The following is a 23,356-nucleotide window of genomic DNA, read 5'->3' on the forward strand; positions in this document are numbered from 1 at the left end:
CTTCTGTTAATGGAAGTTTGGGAGTCATTTACTCCTTGATTTTGGCTTGCGACTTCCACAATTTAATGCTTTTTCTTCTAAGCCTATATAATGTAAGTATGTGACTTCCAATATCAGAGATTTTTGTAATCTCTGACTACCAAATTTTGAAACTTAATGAAGGCCCTGGTTTATAAAATTGGATTGTTGATATAAACAGTATCTACATTTATGGTCACTGATATCACAAATAATTTTCATTTTCTGAAGTTGCAAAAATGTTGCAGAAATGCCAGTATCTTATAAACTATCAGGTCTAGAGTGACATCTGTTGGTCCCCTGGTAAATACATTGAGGAGTGAATCACAAAATATTTCTAACTCAAAAAACATCTGATCATAGGAAAAACGATGAAAATTGATCCAATGAAAACAGAGTATCACCTGAACAAAATGTGCATAAGTCATCATGCAGCTCTCTGCACACATTCCAGTGTGCAAGTTTTAGATGATGAAGTCTCACTTACACACAACTCTATTGTATTAGCTTGTACTCAAGATATAATCAGCATTTTCAATGAAAATTAACCAAAAATTTGTTCATTATGAAAAAAAATATGTCTGCTCGCCTACATCATTTACACTTGATATTTAATAGCTCGGATTAAAGGGATTGTACTGATGAGTAAACACAGTTAACCTGATCTACCTCCTACTTTATTCTGTAATATTTTACCCCAGCTACTGGATGCTGTACACATATTTTCATTATATATAAATAATCTGTGCAGCATTTACTGTGAAAACATATGTTTAATATCATGTCATGCAGATTATTGCTGTAATCTTGATGATATAATGCCATCTTTTCCCAGCTAATATCTTATCATAGGAAGACATAAGGACTGATGACAGCATGGGCCTTATCTTATATTATAGTTTATATCTTGTGTTTTATATAAGAGCCACGTCACGACAAAACCAACATAGTGCGTTTGCGACCAGCATGGATCCAGACCAGCCTGCACTTCCACGCAGTCTGGTCAGGATCCATGCTGTTCGCTTACAAACTCTAAAACAAGTAGAGAAACTGATAGCGAACAGCATGGATCGCAAACCCATTATGTTGGTTTTGTCATGACGCGGCTCATATGTTATAAAACACCATATGGTAGTCTAATTCTCATATTCTCGTATACTTATCTCTGCATATATTATACAGGAGTTCTAACCCTTTCTCTCATTAAATGTAACAAATCAAGTGTAATCCCTATTAATACAATATTTTAATTAAAGGTACCCCTAAAGCTATTTCTTTTATGTTTCAACATCAGCTCACTCTGCGGGTAATTCCCACTTTGAAAAAATAATATATACATGGCAGTAATATCAGTTAGCTACCAGCATTCTTTGACATCATTTATAATTATCTTATTTCTGACGGAATATTAAATAAATCATGAAGTTAAATCTTAGATATGAACTGAAATTTTGAAAATAATAATTTATGATAAATTGCCGCTTAAATATCTTTTTATTATCAACTCAACAAAGAAATAAAAAGATTCATTTAAAAATTTAAAGTAACCTATCCTGTATACAACAGTAGCAAAAGACGTCAACTTTCATCTGATGTCAAAATATAAGAAATTAAGCTGTTTTTATGATTCAGATTCAAGCTGTATAAGGTTACAACTTCTACAGTTAAATAAACCATTATCAATGTTATAATACCTATAGTTATATAGATAAAGTACTGTAACATGATGTCTTCTTCCTATACTAATCATGCAAATATATCACAGAATATTTAAATTATCATAAAAGTTATGAAATAACTCTCGGAGATCATTTTGCTGGGCCTTCCCCAAGGAAATGCTTAAGTAGACACATTGATTCAATGTTGCTAATTTTCATTCCTACCTAATAAAAATATATGTGTAAATATCAAAATGGAATTCAACTTAAAAATTAAGTATTTAACATTTGCAACAATAATGTATAAGCAAATATCTGTTGCTTTAATTTCTCATTTATCAAGATAACAGGAATTTTTAGGTCAGGTGTAAATATTTAAAACATTGATGACTACATACATGTCTATGTCACTTAATGTAAAGCAGTAATTGCTGATGGCAACCGTCAATTATTCTAGCTTGGATACAGTATGATGTACAGTATACAAACATAGTAATCTAATATAACATGTTTAACAAATTAATGCAAAACATATCATAATTACAATAATAAATACACAACAAGTTATTGTGTCTTGCAATAAATGCAAAGTGTTTCTACCTATAATATGTGACATACCAGTATCATATAGAAAAATTACTGTAAAAATGTGACTGTTTGTGTAAAAATGATTTTGTGAAAGTTTTATTTTCATGTAGCATAGGAATATGATCAGACTTGACCAATAAGCGGGCTAAACCAGGCATAGTTGCATCATTGTACAGCCTCAAGCAAGCACTTGATAGGTTCAAAGAAATTAAAAGTTTTCATCATCAATAAATTTAGGTAGCAAAATTGAAAATGTTATTCAGTCCGAGTCTAACAATTTCTTTTTTTATATAATATTTATTGAGATTTGTGTGTCATGTAAATACTTCTTAGTCAAAATGATCACTCTGAATATTTTAACATGAAAAGTAAAAATATGCTCAATTCTTTGACAAATTTATGATGACTATTTTTACAAAATCAATGCCTATAATTGTTCATGTTTTTACAGTAACTGTATTTTGTGTGAGGGATCGTCTAAATATGTGTTTTACCATTTTGTCTGCTTTGAAGAGTGGAATAATTGGTGTTTACCCAGGTGAAATGTGTACCATGGTCAACATAGTATTTCATGGTTTTTGATATCTGAACATGTTATTTCTTGGTCGTCAGTGAAAAACCATCAAATGCCATGGTCACATCATGGTATGACCATGTAATAACATGGTCATTCTGCATATCAGTAAGCTATCATGAAAAACCATGGTCTACCATGTAACAAAATTACAGACCATGGTAAAATGACCATGAATGACCATGGTGTACTATCAACATAATTTTTATGCCAAAAAATACTTATATAAATTAAATAAAAAAAATATGAAACACTTGTTTTTCTTCCCAAAAGGGATATGAAAGTTACATAAATAATGTTAAAAGAAAAAAAAAAGAAGAAAAAATGTTGATCCTTCTGGGGTTTGAACCCATGGCCCTAAGTTTCATTGTATCTAACAGTAGTTCTAGCCTTATAATCTGAATACTCTTCAAAGCGGAGGTAAACCTTACCACAATGCATTGCAGTCCAACATGGCATCCAAATCCATGTGTGTTTGTCAACAGCATAATATATATGTTTTAAAGTGTTTAAACAATGGAATTACTCACTCAGACTTTGCTAACATGTTTCCCAACACCCAGTTTTAATATTTCACAAATGGATTTAACAAACATTATGGAATAAACACTGATAAAGATGTAAACACAAGGAAAATATACATGTGGAAAAAGGCGGGAACATTTTAGAAAGATAAATGGCAAGCACTGTTTGTTTTATATGCAGGCTGGCAAATAAAAGTGATAACAAAGGAAACAAATTCAGTCAAGATATACATAGTCCTATATACTATTATTATGTTAGTCTACATGATAAGTAATGTATGAAAGTCCTCTTGTGACACAGGGTCGTGTAACATAACATGGTCAACCATGGCTAACCATGATCTGCATGTGAGCCATGTTAGTTCATGTTATTTCATGATAAAACATGATACATTTCACCGAGGGGAAAAAATTAACATGGTGGAACATGGTGTCAGTAGACATGATCTACCATGTTATTTAATGGTAGACCATGGTGTTAGCAACCATGGTTAGGTGACCATGAAAAGCTGTGGTGCCATTTAACAAAACATGGTCTACTATGGTAGTTTATGGTTACAGGACCATGAAATACCATTGTAGTTCATGGTAGTTCATGGTTAAATGACCATGAATTTCGCCTGGGCATAATACTGTGTATTTTGTTCATCTTAAAACATATTCTACATCAATTAAAGTGTGTCTAATTGGTATTATAAACTCTTCTTTACTGTAAGATATCATTATTACTGCCTGATTTACATCTTTCAAAATGTGAAACCACTGTAACAAGATGTTATTACATAAAACATCCACCATACTGTATCATCTTTCCACCTTTATATCATGTATAAATACACATTCTTTAATCTTTTATACAATTTCTAAAGTAGCTAATTATCTTACTCAAGTACATAAAACATTTGAAGATTTTGAAATTCTTTTTAAAATGTTAATAACATTGTAGGTACAATGAAAGGACACCTAGTATCTACTTACTGTACTAACCTATTTCATTATTGAACAAAATTGTAATGTACTTCAGTCTTTTGTAGAACAGTTCCCTAAGCAATATATATGACTTAGAAGAATTTGTCTTTATATTCTATTTTTCAGTACGTTATATCTGTAAACGCAGAACCAGTCAATTATATAACAACAGCCTGGTTGATCACATAATATAATTTTGCATTGTTTTATTGTAACTCACCATTGGTTTTTACAGAATTTATTTTAGTTCGATTGTGTCGGAAGCTACAAGACACACTTTCGAATTGTTCCTGGAACCAACCAGTACTGAGCAATGAGTGTAAAGTTTCTTGCTCAAGGAAACAACGACTTGCACCTGACAGGGTTTGAACCCATGTGGCTAGCAATCATTAGATTACTAGTCTGACATGTTAACTCACCATTGTATTTCTTCTTTAGAGTTGGCTTTAATGTACGTGGTTTTCTCTGGTGTGATTATAGCCAGTGAGTTCTGATGTGATGTTGAACCTGATGCATCTTTAACATCGGAACATTTGTTCATGTCTACAACACCCTGTGGTACAGTGTCAGGCTGAAAATACAGTAACATTCTGACATAAAATAGTGCTGAAAATACAGTAACATTTATACATAAAATAGTGCTGAAAATACAGTTACATTTCTAACATAAAATAGTGCTGAAAATACAGTGACATTTATACATAAAATAGTGCTGAAAATACAGTGACATTTATACATAAAATAGTGCTGTAAATACAGCCACATTTATACATATAATAGTGCTGAAAATACAGTAACATTTATACATATAATAGTGCTGAAAATACAGTAACATTCTGACATAAAATAGTGCTGAAAATACAGTAACATTTATAACATAAAATAGTGCTGAAAATACAGTAACATTTCTAACATAAAATAGTGCTGAAAATACAGTAACATTTCTAACATAAAATAGTGCTGAAAATACAGTAACATTCTGACATAAAATAGTGCTGAAAATACAGTAACATTTATACATAAAATAGTGCTGAAAATACAGTAACATTTATAACATAAAATAGTGCTGAAAATACAGTAACATTTCTAACATAAAATAGTGCTGTAAATACAGTAACATTTATAACCTAAAATAGTGCTGTAAATACAGTAACATTTATACATATAACAGTGCTGAAAATACAGTGACATTTATACATATAACAGTGCTGAAAATACAGTAACATTTCTAACATAAAATAGTGCTGTAAATACAGTGACATTTAAACATATAACAGTGCTGAAAATACAGTAACATTTAAACGTAAAATAGTGCTGCAAAATGATAAGTGCTTTAAGACCAACATGCTTATAAATGTATATAATCAGTTTATATTACAAATTTGTAAGAAATATGTGATATAAACAATAAGATATATCCTCTATTTGTCACTGTATACAGTTCTCTTGCAACACCAATATTCCTCCATTTAAGTATTGGTTTGAATATATTCTATAACAAAGTGAAAATATTGTCCTATTTCAACTGAACTACCTGCTCAAAAGTACATTATATTCATCACAAAGATATGCATTATATTATTCATCTCAGAAAGATACATAATATATTCATCTCAGTGAGATACATAATATATGCATTTCAGTGAGATACATAAATATACATAATAGTTTCATTTCAGTGAGGTACATAATATATTTATCTCTGTGAGATACATACATAATATATATAAATTTCAGTGAGATACATAATATATTCATTTCAGTAAGATACATAATATATTTATCTCGGCGAGATACATAAATATACCTAATATATTCATTTCAGTGAGATACATAATATACTCATCTCAGTGAGATATATAAATATACATAATATATTCATTTCAGTGTGATACATAAATATACATAATAGTTTCATTTATTGTGAGATACATAATATATTTTTCTCAGTGAGATACATAAATATACCTAATATATTCATTTCAGTGAGATACATAATATATTCATCTCAGTGAGATATATAAATATACATAATATATTCATTTCAGTGTGATACATAAATATACATAATAGTTTCATTTATTGTGAGATACATAATATATTTATCTCGGTGAGATACATACATATACATAATATATATATATTTTAGTGAGATACATAATATATTCATTTCAGTGAGATACATAATATATTCATCTCGGTGAGATACGTAAATATACATAATATATTCATTTCAGCGAGATACATTATATATTCATCTCAGTGAGATACATAATATATTCATCTCAGTGAGATACATAAATATACATAATATATTCATTTCAGTGAGATACATAGTACATACATCACAATGAGATGCATTATATATTAGTGAGATAAATTATTATTTCATCTTTATCAAAGATATATTATCTATTCATCTCAGTGAAATATGTTCCATAACATATTGATCTAAGAACAAAACAATATTATCCTCTAGGTAGTAGTTTTATCATTTAAACAGAAAATGATTCAATATGAGGAGTATACTAACAGATTTATGTTTATGTTCCTAATATTTTGGCAGATGATGGCATTGTAACTATAAATTAGACATGACTATAGATATCTCTGAGGAAACAGGTGACATCACACTGTAACAAAAATAGAACTTTACATCTTGTTAACAAATATTACTTGTCCTACAATTATGTTACTTTTGGAGAAAAAACAACAAAAAACATTGCTTAACAAAAAAAAAAATCTTGTTAATGCTCTAGTGCCAATGACATTGAAAAAACAAATATGACAAAACAATATTGAATGCATTTGAAATATATAAAGACTGGACTTTTAAGAGAACAAAAGAAAAAATTTCTACTGTGTCCTGATAGTCAACAATATTAAGGTTATGTACCAGAAATGTTATTGAGTTCAATCTATCAATTAATTTAATATTTTAAGTAAACAATCTTATAAGAATGAGGTCGAAGCTATAATTCTGTGACCTTAAAACTATCAGTGTAACAGGTTTCTCTAATTGGCTTTTAACTTGTACAAATATTTGTCTATTGTTATATTAGTAAGAGAAAAATATAATCTTTTTACTACCAACCACTTGGTAAATTTCTATTGGATTTCTAATTCACCTAGTGTGTAAAGGAGTTACTACTGGCCAATCCTAAAATCTTATAAAGTTAAACCATAGCTTTAATTGTATATAACACAGATTTTTACTTTATATACAACCTACTCAAAAATGCACAAAATGCATGTATGAAGTAAAGATCCCCAACAGATTAACAAATATCCAATTAAAAAGTTCTTGTTACCTTCTTCATAGAGAGTGTAAATATTTAACACTTTTAATTACATTGTACATAATGATTACATAATGACCTTCACCTCTTTATTGCATGAACCAATATAACATTAAAAATTTGTCTTCCAGAGATCTCTTCTAACTTATATAGTTTACTATATAGTACAGGTAAAAAAACAACTGTTGTAACAGTTAATTTGTATAATTCATTCTTATCATTATGCTGTTACTATTATTGAAACTTTTAACACATTATAGGTGTCACAGTCAAATAACCAGGTGCTTTATATGTGTAATAAATAAATAGAGAATCATTTTAAAAAAGCCAAAAGGCTCTGAGCTGACAATCTTCATATCCAGAAATACATGTATAACTTAAGACTGGTTGCACAATTTATAGCAACATAAAACTTTAATCGATTTCTGGTAGTAATTTTATAGGGCGTAAATTCGCACACTGGCTTTCAAAATTTTAATGTAGTGTTTATTTTGTATAAAATAAAAAAAAACGTCTTAATTTTTAATACTTTAACATGAAGTTCCTAAAACTGAAGAACCCTTAAACATATTAAGTACCATGTATAATTTATCTTATCTAATCTCATCCTGTCAATCAGGCTGGAATACACTCAACTACCATTGAAAAACAGATAATATCAAATGTGTGCCCTTGATTTTATAGTTTTTTGAAACAAAGTAGTTCCAATGTGATCAAATTTCCAGATATCTCTAGCATTGAAGATTTTTTAACAGAGATTATCAAGAGGTTGTAGGGGTTTTTGACCTTATATTCACACTAACTGATCTTAAATTCATGAACAGAGGTAATGGTATCATGCTATGATATTATATTATAATGTCTATGTTTGAATGTCATTCAATATCAAAATAATATCTTTATATAGGGGTGAAATTATACCAGAGTTAAATGTGCTTAATGTATGTTTGGCAAACCTGCAAACATTTTCATACAAGTTGTTTGAAGTTAAAATGTATGCATAATTATGATGTAGTTAAATCTGGAGAACAATACAGAACAATTAATATTTAGCATATAGACTTGTCCATCTTTTAATTTGAAGAAAACCATCATCTAAGGGAAAATTCATCATTTCTAAACATTTAGTAGCCTATGTGTTCTTATTGTGCAGTTTTACAAAGTTTATAACATGCTTTTTAATTGTTATCTTTATTTTTGTGTTGCTACAATAAGAAAATAATCTTTGACTTTATCAACAAACACAGCTGTACTGTACATTCAAATTGAGAGAAAAATTGGAATGATAGGTAGAATGGAATGTTCACAGCTTTAAACATATTGCAAAATCTGACATGTGTCAAATACTTTACCTTCTAGTTCTGATAACATGAGAGTACTTAAAGGGAGGCAATAAAATCTGTGTGCACCAAACATATATTGTTCGTTTGGTCACAAGACTATCCTTGTAGAGATCTGATTAACATATATGAACAGAGAAAAATCATATAGGACACACCATGAGATTGTGTAAATAACTTATAATATAGGACACATCATGAGGTGATGTAAATAACCTATCATAAAGGACACACCATGAGGTGATGTAAATAACTATCAAAATAATCATATAGGACACACCATGAGGTGATGTAAATAACCTAACATATAGGACACACCATGAGGTGATGTAAATAACCTATCATATAGGACACACATGAGGTGATGTAAATAACCTATCATATAGGACACACTTTGAGATTATGTAAATAACCTATCATATAGGACACACCATGAGGTGATGTAAATAACCTATCATATAGGACACACCATGAGGTGATGTAAATAACCTAACATATAGGTCACACCATGAGGTGAGGTGATGTAAATAACCTATCATATAGGACACACCATGAGGTGATGTAAATAACCTAACATATAGGACACATCATGAGGTGATGTAAATAACCTAACATATAGGACACACCATGAGGTGATGTAAATAACCTAACATATAGGACACACCATGAGGTGATGTAAATAACCTATCATATAGGACACACCATGAGGTGATGTAAATAACCTAACATATAGGACACACCATGAGGTGATGTAAATAACCTATCATATAGGACACACCATGAGGTGATGTAAATAACCTAACATATAGGACACACCATGAGGTGATGAAAATAACCTATCATATAGGACACAACATGAGGTGATGTAAATAACCTAACATATAGGACACAACATGAGGTGATGTAAATAACCTAACATATAGGACACACCATGAGGTGATGTAAATAACCTAACATATAGGACACAACATGAGGTGATGTAAATAACCTAACATACAGGACACAACATGAGGTGATGTTATAACCTTACATATAGGACACACCATGAGGTGATGTAAATAACCTATCATATAGGACACACCATGAGGTGATGTAAATAACCTATCATATAGGACACACCATGAGGTGATGTAAATAACCTATCATATAGGACACAACATGAGGTGATGTAAATAACCTAACATATAGGACACACCATGAGGTGATGTAAATAACCTTAAATATAGGACACAACATGAGGTGATGTAAATAACCTATCATATAGGACACAACATGAGGTGATGTAAATAACCTAACATATAGGACACACCATGAGGTGATGTAAATAACCTAACATATAGGACACACCATGAGGTGATGTAAGTAACCTAACATATAGGACACAATATGAGGTGATGTTAATAACCTATCATATAGGACACACCATGAGATTGTGTAAATAACCTAACATATAGGACACAACATGAGGTGATGTTAATGACCTTTCATATAGGACACACCATGAGGTGATGTAAATAACTTATAATATAGGACACACCATGAGGTGATGTAAATAACTTATAATATAGGACACACCATGAGGTGATGTAAATAACCTATCATATAGGACACAACATGAGGTGATGTAAATAACCTAACATATAGGACACAACATTAGGTAATGTAAATAACCTATCATAAAGGATGCACTAGGAGGTAATGTAAATAACCTAACATATAGGACACACCATAAGATGATAGATGATGTTAATAACGTATCATATAGGACACACCATGAGGTGATGTATAACCTATCAATCTCAATCACCATGTCTTTCCTTCATTGCTTAATAAAGATACTTTGATATAGGTAAACACATAAATAACAAGTAATTAATGCCCATATAGGACACAACATGAGGTGATGTAAATAACCTATCATATAGGACACAACATTAGGTAATGTAAATAACCTATCATAAAGGATGCACTAGGAGGTAATGTAAATAACCTAACATATAGGACACACCATAAGATGATGTTAATAACGTATCATATAGGACACAACATGAGGTGATGTATAACCTATCAATCTCAATCACCATGTCTTTCCTTCATTGCTCAATAAAGATACTTTGATATAGGTAAACACATAAATAACAAGTAATTGCCCGTAAAGACATCTCGCCCAATGTTGTGATCCCTTTTACAAACAGATGTCCAACACGAAGATTTACAATAAAAGACGCACTATGTGACATCATCACGCTGGTTTAGAAAGGTATTTTTCTGTATAAGACATACGACCTTACAAGTTCATATGATGATACAGTAATCAAACTACGTGTGAATTTAAGTAAACATGTAAACATGAAATAGAAATGATATACAGTGTCATTCTTTGCCTATATTTGGAAAGCAGAAGTACTTGAAAGCAATATCATTGTCACAAACTGTGTGATTTACCTGATAATGATTTAAAAAAGCTATCATTAAAATGATAGGATCAGAATTTTTGCCAATTTATATATATGTCTGCAAGCGAACATTTTCATTCAATGTTAATAACAACATTTTTCTCTTTCTCTCTTTATGTCATATATTTATGACATTGTGATATGACACGGGTAATTACATTTCATTGAGAACTTTTTTAAACATGGGTAAAGTTACATTCGTTTTGGCTTAATGGAGACAATTTTAAATGATATTGACATAAAAGATCAAATTTTCCTGGCATTAAATCTAGACCACATTTCATTGATAAGTATCTATCTATACTTATGTACAATAACAAACTGTCACTGACAGTAAAATTACCAAGTCATTTCTCCTGTACAAAAAAAACCCCATTAAACAGTATATCACATAAAGCTTCAATATTTTAAACACTTTCTTTATAATTGCATGCTATATCTACATAATTTCTGATGCATTTTATTACTCATAAAACAGTTTAACCAATAAAACATACAGCTGCAAAAAGCACAAATCATGTACTATAAATTTTGGTTTCTTATTGAGTAAAGATAAGAATGAATTACAATTTCAGATTTCTTCTTAATTCATGCCTTTTTAATAAAGAAAAAACAATAGATTGTTTGTTACTATTACTTTTGAAGAATTCAGACAAAAGATCTTTTGACTTTATACCTAAACTTTAAACTTTAAAAGTTTGTGTTTGATATGAATTTTTTATATAAATTCCTAATGAGAGTTGTTAAAGATGAATGTATGGGTATCTAGAAAGACATATGATTTATTTTTAACCTTACAACAGTTGGGTAAAATCCTTTTCACATATCATTAAAAACAACATAAATAGTCCAAAACATTGTATGACTAAAACAAGGAGTGACTAGTGGTCTAGTAGTTTAGGTTAAAGCTACATGCCTCCAGATGAGTCAAAATATTTCAATAAAATCCAACTTAAGAAAAATGTACTAAAATTTTAGGAAATGTAAAAAGATTCAAGATTCAAGTAATATTTTAAAGGTTCTGTGCGATTAATGACTGATTTTTCAGTATTTACAACTAATATATTTCTACTGCATTACTAACGCAGTTAAAGGGCTATTTATGCATATTTTGACCAGTTTTTAGTAGTTTACGCGTGTTGTATGTGGCATTGAAAATGTGTAAATTGTTTCCATTTGGTTACTTCACAATATCAAACATTCAGATACATTTTCAAAATTTTCATGAAAATTAGCATGAATCTGGAGGCGTGCTGCTTTAACACCTTACAACAAAGAATCATGGATTTGAACCTTATACTAGAGTCATTGGCCATGTTTCCTCAGGTGATTGAAGTACTAGTAAGTTCCAGGGGGCAGACTTGTTAGGAATCATGGGTTTGAGCCCTATCCCCAGGAGTCACTTATATGTTTCCTCACGATATGCTGCCAGTACTGGTAAAATCTTAGAACTGGTTAGTTACAATAAATATAGATCATATCAGCTTCAAGTATTTATCACAAAAATATAAAATAAATGTGTTATAACTAATTCCACTAAGATTTACATGTGAGATCTATTCTGGTGTATTGTATACTTACATTTTCATCAACAGAGTAAGCCAGCTCCCCGTCATCATATAACACAAAAAATCGTCTCTGCCATCTCTACAACACAGAATTATATTACATATTATACTATGATTTATGTAGAATATAATTGAGCCGCGTCACAACAAAACCAACATAGTGCGTTTGCGACCAGCATCCGCGCAGTCTGATCAGGATCCATGCTGTTGATTCTCGCTATCAGTTTATCTACTTGTAATAGAGTTGGTAAGCGAACAGCATGGATGCTGATCAGACTGTGCTGATGCGCAGACTGGTCTGGATCCATGCTGGTAGCAAACGCACTATGTTGGTTTTGTCGTGACTCGACTCATATTATATTTATGTGAAATCTTTCACCAAACTTTTTTATTTTATACAGAATAAGATGTAAATTTTTTTCAAAAACTTTAATACTATGTATCAGAATAATTTATATATATTTATATATTCAGCCAAATTTAGTAAGATGTCAGTATGTCTGCAACACCATATTGGATCATACTTATTAACATATGGATTTTCCTTTCACTGTCTCAGATTTGCCCATGTAATACAGGCAGTTTATTTAGTAGAATATTTACTTGTAAAAATAATTGTGACAGGCCGAATGTCAGTTGTGAAAAAAAACAAAACTTTCAATGCTTCTAATGTACAATACATTATACCTTATATAATATGATGTTATGTGACATAAATTCTATAGTTATATCAAACTAAATCTTGCATTTTAACTAAATATTGCGATGCATACAAACACTATATATCATTTATATGTAAAAGAATGTCTAACAAAAGACTGTCTGCTTACATATAAGTTACATGGGTCAATAGTTCACTGTGACAAAGACAACTTATAAGGAAACTGGTGCTTTCATTTACATAAATATTTCAGCTTTCAGAGCAACATATTAACATTATGAATATATAATCATCCAAAAAAATAAGAGTATTATTTTTCCTCTACTGTATTACATTACTGAAAATGTATTGTATATTATACTGATATTTAAAATCACAAGATTTAATTCAGAAGTGCATGGTCAGCTGTTTTCCTTATCGTGTACATATTACTCTATGTATAGCATTGATAAATATGTGTCATGTACAGGGTATATGTATACAACAGACTGAACATCTTTCAGCCCAGTGTGGGAGTCAAACCCAGGACCTTTTTACACCAAATACTATCACTTCCATGCCATTTTAATGGTTAAGCTCTTCTATGGTTTAGCTCTTCTACAATGAGGTAGAAAAGTAAACTTTACCCTATATAATGTTATACTGATCTGTATCTTAATTCTTAACTGCAGGAATTAAATATATATCAATATATCAGCCAGGAGCAAAAAATAGTTGTGATGAAGTAAAAATATATAAAAAATATGATTACTTTATGATAGTATAAAAAATAAAATTGCCCACTTCTGATAATTTTCTACACGTCTGATGTATATATACATTTTATCCTAAAATTTCTTCAGGTAAAAAAAGAAGAAAGGGGTTTCAATTATAGAGTATATTATACGAGTGCATTCTAACCAATACCTAGTATCCTGTATCATACATAAAAGTTTGAAAATATGTAAAATATGTACATAATTATAGTTCAATGGATCCTGTACTGACCTGCTTTTTCTCCCCACAAACAACAACACCAATCAAAACCACAAAACTCAATACCAAATGTAATAATAAAATTTCCTTTGATGTATCATTATGTTTAAACAGATGTTCCAAATATTTTCTCATCATAAAATATCCCTACTCAATGGTAACCACAAAGAGTGTGGAAGTACTTAAAGACAGTGACATAACTAGTTTTGATATAGTAATATAATAAGATATCATCATCATCAAATAAATACTTATTCATTTACAAATCAAAGCCTGCTGTATTTTATGTTTTGTGGTGGTATACATGGTCTACCAAGGTTAGTTATTACATCCACCTACTGTCAACAGTACTTTATCTTTCCAGTAAACAAATCTGTAGCTGGATGGTTTTAACGGAAATTATTGAAACTTGAAGAATTTGAATGACACCATTTTGACAGAATGTAAATTATAGTACACGTTATATCAGTCATCAGAAAGCTATTTGTTTTCTGTATTATACACATGTGGGTAATCTATGATATAAACAAAATACATCATATAATTCATATAAAAAGTTAAAATCAAAACAAATAACATCTGTTAATGCCATTGGTCAGTTCGAAATTGTGTGAAGACATGCAAGCCAACAAAGCAGATTTCTCAAAGCTGAAATGTCATTGGTCAATTTGAAATGTGTGAACATAAGCAGCAAATCAGTCCTCTCAAAGCAGCAATGTCATTGGTCAATTTGAAAATAAAAATAGTCAAGAAAAACATGTGGTGGTGGTGGTGGTGTTGGTAGTTTTCACTCCGGATCACAACAGGAAACCCACTGAATTCACCAGAGCACATTTCAACCACTGCATCGTTTCTTGGTATGCTGTCAAGCAGTATATCAGTACCAGTTGCCTTCACTTTCACAAGGAACTGAAACTTCTGTTCATGCCAGAGCAGAGATACAATGCGAATGACCATAGAAAGGATTTCATGATCAATCACAATGAAAGTGACCTGCGCTGTCCGGAAATCGAACCCGGGTCGTCCGATTCACAGTCCAACGCTCTGTTTATTGAGCTAACCGGATGGCGTTCAAGAAAAACATGCTATGTATTAAATGCTTTTATATGTGTCATTTTAATTTGGAGAGAGATAAATAGATAGTAACAAATGTAGCTTACCCTAGTTTTGTCCAAAGGATTGGAGAAGTCATATCCAGGAGCTACAAACAAATAACCACACTTTGATACCTTTCTTGAAGCCTGAAAAAGAAATGATACTAAATAAGTAATTATATGACATAAGTATAAAACGGTAGTTAGTAATCAATTTTCTTGAATTAGGATCCCGACTGACTGCCCTCATGGTATATGTTCTACGGTAACTACAAGTTGACATCTTTGTATGATCACACTGAGAACTTCCATAAGACAATATAATGTACACTACTCAACATCTTAACATAATATATACCTATAATTGGTATTTTGAATGGACAGAAATTTCTCTTAGTTTAAAACAAGAAAAGTCTGCTCTATACAACCTCATGGGAAAACAAGACAACCGAATGTAACCATGTTTGTATACAGTACATGTATGAATACTGTATGCATATCTTTTTTTTACACAAATTCTTTAAAGAATTTCCAGTATTTCTGTTACTTAGAGTAAGTACCTCCATAAAATTAAGTTCTTTTGCCTATCAGCATAAACACATTGCCTAGTTCCAGTGGTATCTACTTTAAAATCTGACATTAAACAGAAGGTAAAATACATTAATCTTATGATGTTTGCTTTCAAAATACTGTTTCATGTGTATCGAAATTTTTACCATTGTATACAGACATTTTTATCATTTCTTACATACGTTTAACAATCATGTTATTAATAAGATTGTCCCACTTTACTGGTGACAGATCAACTTTGTGACACACTTCTAAGCCATTGAAGAGACATTTGTGATACACTTGACTGTATGTTGGAAGAAGACTTTAATGTGACACATTTTACTGCATGGTGGAAGAAGACTTTTGTGACACATTTTACTGCATGGTGGAAGAAGACTTTTGTGACACATTTTGACACATTTTACTGCATGCTGGAGGAAGACTTTTGTGACACATTTTACTGCATGGTGGAAGAAGACTTTTGTGACACATTTTACTGCATGGTGGAAGAAGACTTTTGTGACACATTTTACTGCATGCTGGAGGAAGACTTTTGTGACACATTTTACTGCATGGTGGAAGAAGACTTTTGTGACACATTTTAATGCATGGTGGAAGAAGATTTTTGTGACACATTTTACTGCATGGTGGAAGAAGACTTTTGTGACACATTTTACTGCATGGTGGAAGAAGACTTTTGTGACACATTTTACTGCATGGTGGAAGAAGACTTTTGTGACACATTTTACTGCATGGTGGAAGAAGACTTTTGTGACACATTTTTTGTGACACATTTTACTGCATGGTGGAGGAAGACTTTTGTGACACATTTTACTGCATGGTGGAAGAAGACTTTTGTGACACATTTTACTGCATGGTGGAAGAAGACTTTTTGTGACACATTTTACTGCATGGTGGAAGAAGACTTTTGTGACACATTTTACTGCATGGTGGAAGAAGACTTTTGTGACACATTTTACTGCATGGTGGAAGAAGACTTTTGTGACACATTTTACTGCATGGTGGAAGAAGACTTTTGTGACACATTTTACTGCATGGTGGAAGAAGACTTTTTGTGACATATTTTACTGCATGGTGGAAGAAGACTTTTGTGACACACTTTACTGCATGAGTGGAGAGAAGACTTTTGTGACACATTTAATGGTGGAAGAAGACTTTGTGACACATTTTACTGTTGCAATGGTGGAAGAAGACTTTTGTGACACATTTTACTGCATGGAGGAAGAAGACTTTTGTGACACATTTTACTGCATGCTGGAGGAAGACTTTTGTGACACATTTTATACTATATTGGAAAGATTATGTGACACATTTTACTGACCATTAAGCCTAAGACATTCTCCTATTTTCATTTTTCAAGAACTTTTTATTTTTTATGTCCAGTTATATTTTGAAGGGCCAATAACCTGAGCCATCTTTTACATCTGTACCTTTTTGGCAATAAGAAAAATAATAGTGCTTGAGAAGTTTGTATGGAAGTCAAAATACTATTTTGTTACTTTTACCAAGAATATTATTCAGCACTACTTTCTTAAGGTGTTAGGCATCTAACCTGCTCTTAAATAATTAATTAAACGTTGTAAATCTCATGTTTGCCCTTTTTATAAAAGGAAATATTTATCCTTTCTGAGGCATAACTAAACTTCTTCTTTCAAAATGTCTTGAATAGTTAGTTCTACCTGTACTGAGTGACTTCACTCATCTGTTGAGATGTAGTACATGATGTAACCATACACTAACATCCTCTTTCATTTTGTCTTATAGAACACAGATTTATAGCATCATGTAAATCAGTGTTTTTAATTAAAGAATTATTAGAAACTGTAATGTCTGTCTGACTTTTGTGTAAAATGAGGTATCTGGCACAGTAGGTTTAGGTATATCATTAATACCTTAATTACAAAACATACCATTACTGAAGAAACATTTATGTTCTTTATTTCAACTCTGAAAAAAAAATCTAAGGAAAAAATGGGACATAACTTTGCAAAATACATGTATGTTTTTAGTAATATCTGTCCTAGTGATATGGCATCATTAATAATGGTTTAAACATATTTATTTTAGCTCAATTGTGAAACAAGTTCTTGCACTTTCGAGCCCTCTTCCTGGAACCAACCAGTAAATTGTCATATGAAAAAACATGGTCGTAACCCGAGTAGGGCTCGAACACGATCTCTGGGTTGAGAGGCAGACACCTTAACCACTAGGCCACCGCTCCCCTTAAAATAGATAAATAATGAACAAGTATACCAAGTTTGAAGTGACTAGTGAAAAAGATAATTAATATGTAAAGCTTTTGTAGTTTCAAAGAAATGGACCTAAATCAATTACATATTTGTATAGCTTTTGTAGTTTCTAAGAAATGGACCTAAATCAATTACCCATCACAGGTTTCTGTGACCTTTGACCACAAAGTCAGTGTACAATTCATCAAGGCACATCCACATACATTAAGGAAGTTTTAATTTTATAACTATTGAATTTAATGACCATAAATGAAAACTTATTCAAAAAGTTTAACCAATGCTGTGGCCTGAGGCTGATAAGAGGGTCATGATAGTAATATATCCCCCTAATCTTCTTCAAAGTGGGCTAAAAATGGTATTAAGAATATATTTAGCCTTGACCTTACATTGGCCATATTTCTTATTTCCTTTAAGAGGTAACGTTTAAACTGAGCGCAGGATCCTTAAAAATCAAATACCCGGTATACAAAATTAATGTAGCTAAATTTAAACTTCATTCATAACAAGAGAGCCAACTTATACCGTCATGTATGGAAATGTGCACATACAATGGCATTCAAAATCAAACCTCATATATAACATTCCATAACTTACCTTAGCTTATAACATTCACATTTTATAGTGGTATTACAGTTCTTTATGACAATATGAGACTTACACATTTTACTATTTTCATTCATTACAAAGCATAGCCAATTAATTTCTTACAATACTTTATAATTCAAGCCTTATATTACGTATCAGCCTAAATGAAATATAATAAATATGTAACCTCTTCTCTAAAGGAACAATAACAAGAGCTGTCACAGGAGACAGCGAAGCTCGACTAATAAAATACTGGACGCAGTAAGGAGGACAAACTATGAAAGAAAAATCAATTATGTATAATTATGTATTAAGTTATAGTAAAAAAATAACATTTTTTAACATAAATTCCAAGATCAAGGGGAATAATTCTAGAAATAGTCATGCTAGAGTTATGGATCTTGCCACATAACATTTGTGTAATGATAAGAAATATATATTTGAAGTTTGAAGTAGATACCTTAAAAAATAAAGAAGTTATTATATTTCTTAAAGAAAATCTTAAGTTCAAATACAGGTAAATCTGTAAATATTGCTTCAAGAGTTATGAACATTGTCACATAAAATGTAATTGATGACAAGGAATAAGTATTTGAAGTTTGAGGTAGATACCTTTAAAAATTAAAAAGTTAAAATAAAAAATAACATTTTTCTAGTAAATTCATCTAAGTTTATGGGGAGATAATTCTTGCAATATTGGTGCTAGAGTTATGAACCTTGTCACATAAGATGTGGATGATGATAACGTAAATATATTTGAAGTATGAAGTTGATCCCCTTAGAAATAAATAAGTTAGAGTAAAAAATAATATTTTGTATGGAAAATTCTAAGTTCAAAGGGAGATAAATCTGAAAAATATTGGTGATAGAGTGATGAACCTTGTCACATAAGATGGGGATGATGATAACGTAAATATATTTGAAGTATGAGGTTGATACCTTAAGTAATAAAGAAGAAATAGTATTTTTTGCGGAAAATTCTAAGTTCAAGGGGAGATAAATCTGATAATATTGGTGCTAGAGTTATGAACCGTGTCACATAAGATGGGGATGATGATAAGGTACATATATTTGAAGTATGAGGTTGATCCCTTAAGAAATAAAGAAGTATCAGTAAAAAATAGTATTTTTTAAGGAAAATTCTAAGTTCAAGGGGAGATAAATCTGAAAATATTGGTGCTAGAGTTATGAACCTTGTCACATAAGATGAGGATGATGATAAGGTACATATATTTGAAGTATGAGGTTGATCCCTTAAGAAATAAAGAAGTATCAGTAAAAAATAGTATTTTTTAAGGACAATTCTAAGTTCAAGGGGAGATAAATCTGAAAATATTGGTGCTAGAGTTATGAACCTTGTCACATAAGATGTGGTTGATGATAAGGAACATATATTTCAAGTTTGAAGTTGATACCTTAAGAAATGACAAAGTTATAGTGAAAAATATTTTACTGCACCAAAACTTTAATCTAAAATCTGGACGCGGACGCGGACGCCGACGCCGGGGCGAGTAGGACAGCTCTCCATATACTTCGTATAGTCGAGCTAAAAATCATAGCTTGCTTAAGGAAGCTGGCTGCAAAATGCCAAACTACAGACTGATCAATACATTGATAACTACAGAATTAAAATTGCAACCATTTTTCTTTCAATCCAAAATCAAATTTCAATATCAAAATACTAAAATAGAACAAATCACTAACACTCATACAATAAACAATATGTTTATAATTATATACTTTATCTCTATACTAGTGAAAGATAAAATCAACTCAATAAACAAAGCCCAGAGCTGATGAACCTTTGTCTGTATCTTAATTCTTATCTGCAATAGCCAACATGCTAATATAATCAAGTCTAGTTATCATTTAAAAATAAATGATGATAATTAGTTATCAACTACCAGCAATCTAGTAACAATAAATCAATACCTCTGTTATATTTCCTAGACTTTTCATGAGCAGTATTAAGGTACCTTTCTCTATTATAGCATGAGTCATATATAATTAAAATGATACAATTTAACACCTCATAAAGATAGAATTTGGTTTATACTGATATATATATATGTATGCTTGTCTTGCCCATTAAGTTAATAACATGACTAACTTCCAACTGGTGACATGTGTATTATAACCTTTATATGTAGATGATGGGCTTCCAAGCAATAATTTCTGTAATTACATTGTATTAGTTTTGAAATAATTTTAATCTGTTAAAGAAATCTGTAATACTGACAACAGCCAACAAGACAGATTAAATGCTAAAATTTAGTGAGGTTGATAAATGGTGCTGAAAAGTAGGAAATAATTCTGTAAACAGCTGAATTAGACATATTATTATGTGTAGATCAATGTACTATGATTGATTGTAGTAGTTTATCAATCAGGTCTTATCTGTGAATCAATTAAGACAGACTGATGTGCACAATTGAGCAATGAGCTAATGTTGTTTACCAAACTATTTACACCACAGGTAAACTCTGCAGGGTCACCTACATGATAGTGATTATTTATTTATTCATACTGATACCAGTTACACTAGTATACATCAAAGAGAATTGTTCATGAGTCTGTTGAAATGGAAGATATATTTGTCTTACTTATAGATACTTAACTATAAAGAATGTACATCTGTAAGCCTATTTCTCAGACTGACATGAAAACAACTGATTACATTACTGGTCGGGGTAGGACCACCAACTGGACACTTTTTAAACATTTTTCCATACAGATTTCATAATTTTAAAGCTGGAGATCTGAAAACTTGACACAGTACAGCTAGATTCTTCTCTTATCTAACAAACTAGTTATTTATTTCTGATTATATTGACACTAATATGTGAGGCCTGTTGGAGAGGGTTTCAAAATTACCTAAATTGTCCACACTACAGTATATACCATGTGTCCAGGCCGATACATGTACATTGTATGTGCATGACATTGATTTAATCAAGATAAAATCATATTATATTAATCACTTTTGAGTCCTCTTCCTGGAACCAACCAATACTTGTGTCATATGAAGAAACATGGTCGTGACCCGAGGGGCTCGACCCCTTGAGCCCTGGGTTGGGAGGCAGACACCTTAACCATTAGGCCAACCTCACTTTGAAATAGACATTAATACATTGCCATAAACTAACGAGTGTAATATAATAAATTTAATGAAAAAACATTAACTTATTGTACATAAAAAAAGTGATTGATTGATTAACAAAAACAGAACAAAGAAAAAACTAAATCAGGCATTTTCATGACTGTCCTGGTTCGATGGAAGTCTAGTTTTGGTGGTCCCCAGTATACATTCACAATACAAACAAACGACTTTTATCAGATAATATAAAATTTATTTCACTTTGAACTTTGATTGTTCAGGAAGTTATACATAAGTTTATATACACACTCTCAAAACAGAACCTAGAACCAATCACAACTGAGCAATGAGTGTTCCGTTTCTTGCTCAAGGGATCAATAGCTTCTCCCCGATGGGATTTTACTTATCTTCATACAAAATAATGGGTAAGGTTGGTACCCCATATCAGGCCTCATTACAAATGGTTATTCTATACATATAAAGAACTTAATGGGATATCCATAATTTGTGTGAGGAGCCCAATATTAATGTGTTACAATCAATTTTGTTCTACCTATCTTTAGTATCTATCTTACAATAATGTTGAACCCCTCATCATGCTCATGGGGATGAACTTTTTTGGTGAGTGATCTTAATCAACAAATTCTGCGCCAAGGCTTTTTATTATATACAGATGATGGTCGCCATCTATGTAATAAAAGTTTGTAAAATTGGTTGGTCTTGCTGTAGAAATATTGAAACTAGTGAGTGATCATATTAAAAAATAGTGTCACAGCGCGAGAAAAATGTGCAGCCTGACCTGGACTCGAACTGGGGACCCTCGGAATACTATTTCTGCAGCTCTACCGACTGAGCTTTACGGCCGCTTACACATCTTCTCCCGTATTAAGTGAACTGTTCTGAACTGTGACAATAGCTTTTAAGTAACTACAAATTTTGTATGGGCCAGTATGTTATTTACAGGGCTCTCAGTAGGGTCAGAATTTCACGAGTCAAAGACTCTTTGGCCAAAATTTTCATGAGTCAAATCATTTTTTTCTAGTGTCATTTGACTACATGAATCATTGTTTAATATGTTACAAAAATTACTGTATTGGAGGTCATTTTGTGTAGATTCTAAAGTCTAAA

General features: G+C 31.2%; 2 protein-coding genes across 8 annotated transcripts in view; both read right to left on the minus strand.

Annotated features, from left to right (window-relative positions):
- Positions 1 to 23,356, minus strand: part of LOC132738574 (putative leucine-rich repeat-containing protein DDB_G0290503) — a 75,034-nt gene that overhangs the window by 50,261 nt on the left and 1,417 nt on the right. For all 7 annotated transcript variants that reach the window (XM_060726135.1, XM_060726090.1, XM_060726111.1 and 4 more), the window contains exons 2-4: positions 15,791 to 15,871; positions 13,008 to 13,073; positions 4,751 to 4,902 (exon numbers count right to left, since the gene is read on the minus strand). In XM_060726135.1, the coding sequence (XP_060582118.1) occupies positions 4,751 to 4,902; positions 13,008 to 13,073; positions 15,791 to 15,871 (299 nt within the window). The remainder of the gene's footprint in view (positions 1 to 4,750; positions 4,903 to 13,007; positions 13,074 to 15,790; positions 15,872 to 23,356) is intronic.
- Positions 9,349 to 11,210, minus strand: LOC132738644 (uncharacterized). The gene is made up of 6 exons (XM_060726208.1): positions 11,164 to 11,210; positions 10,530 to 10,603; positions 10,390 to 10,434; positions 10,166 to 10,185; positions 9,581 to 9,692; positions 9,349 to 9,404 (listed from the first exon to the last, which is right to left on the minus strand). The coding sequence occupies exons 1-6, from the start codon at positions 11,208 to 11,210 to the stop codon at positions 9,349 to 9,351; spliced, it is 354 nt and encodes a 117-aa protein (XP_060582191.1).

Source organism: Ruditapes philippinarum, unplaced genomic scaffold (assembly GCF_026571515.1).
Source record: "Ruditapes philippinarum isolate M1 unplaced genomic scaffold, ASM2657151v2 ctg2210_1_1_1_1, whole genome shotgun sequence".
NCBI classification, from domain to species: Eukaryota; Metazoa; Mollusca; class Bivalvia; order Venerida; family Veneridae; genus Ruditapes; species Ruditapes philippinarum.

What these genes read in the sequence shown, in the direction of transcription:
- LOC132738644 (XM_060726208.1), bottom strand. Translation starts at nt 11,210, where the DNA reads ATGTCACATAGTGCGTCTTTTATTGTAAATCTTCGTGTTGGACATCT. An exon ending in CATGGTGTGTCCTATATTAT is followed by an intron (nt 10,435 to 10,529) that starts AAGTTATTTACA and finishes TAACATCACCTC; the next exon opens with ATGTTGTGTCCTATATGTTA. An exon ending in GTTATTTACATCACCTCATG is followed by an intron (nt 9,693 to 10,165) that starts GTGTGTCCTATA and finishes CCTATATGTTAG; the next exon opens with GTTATTTACATCACCTCATG.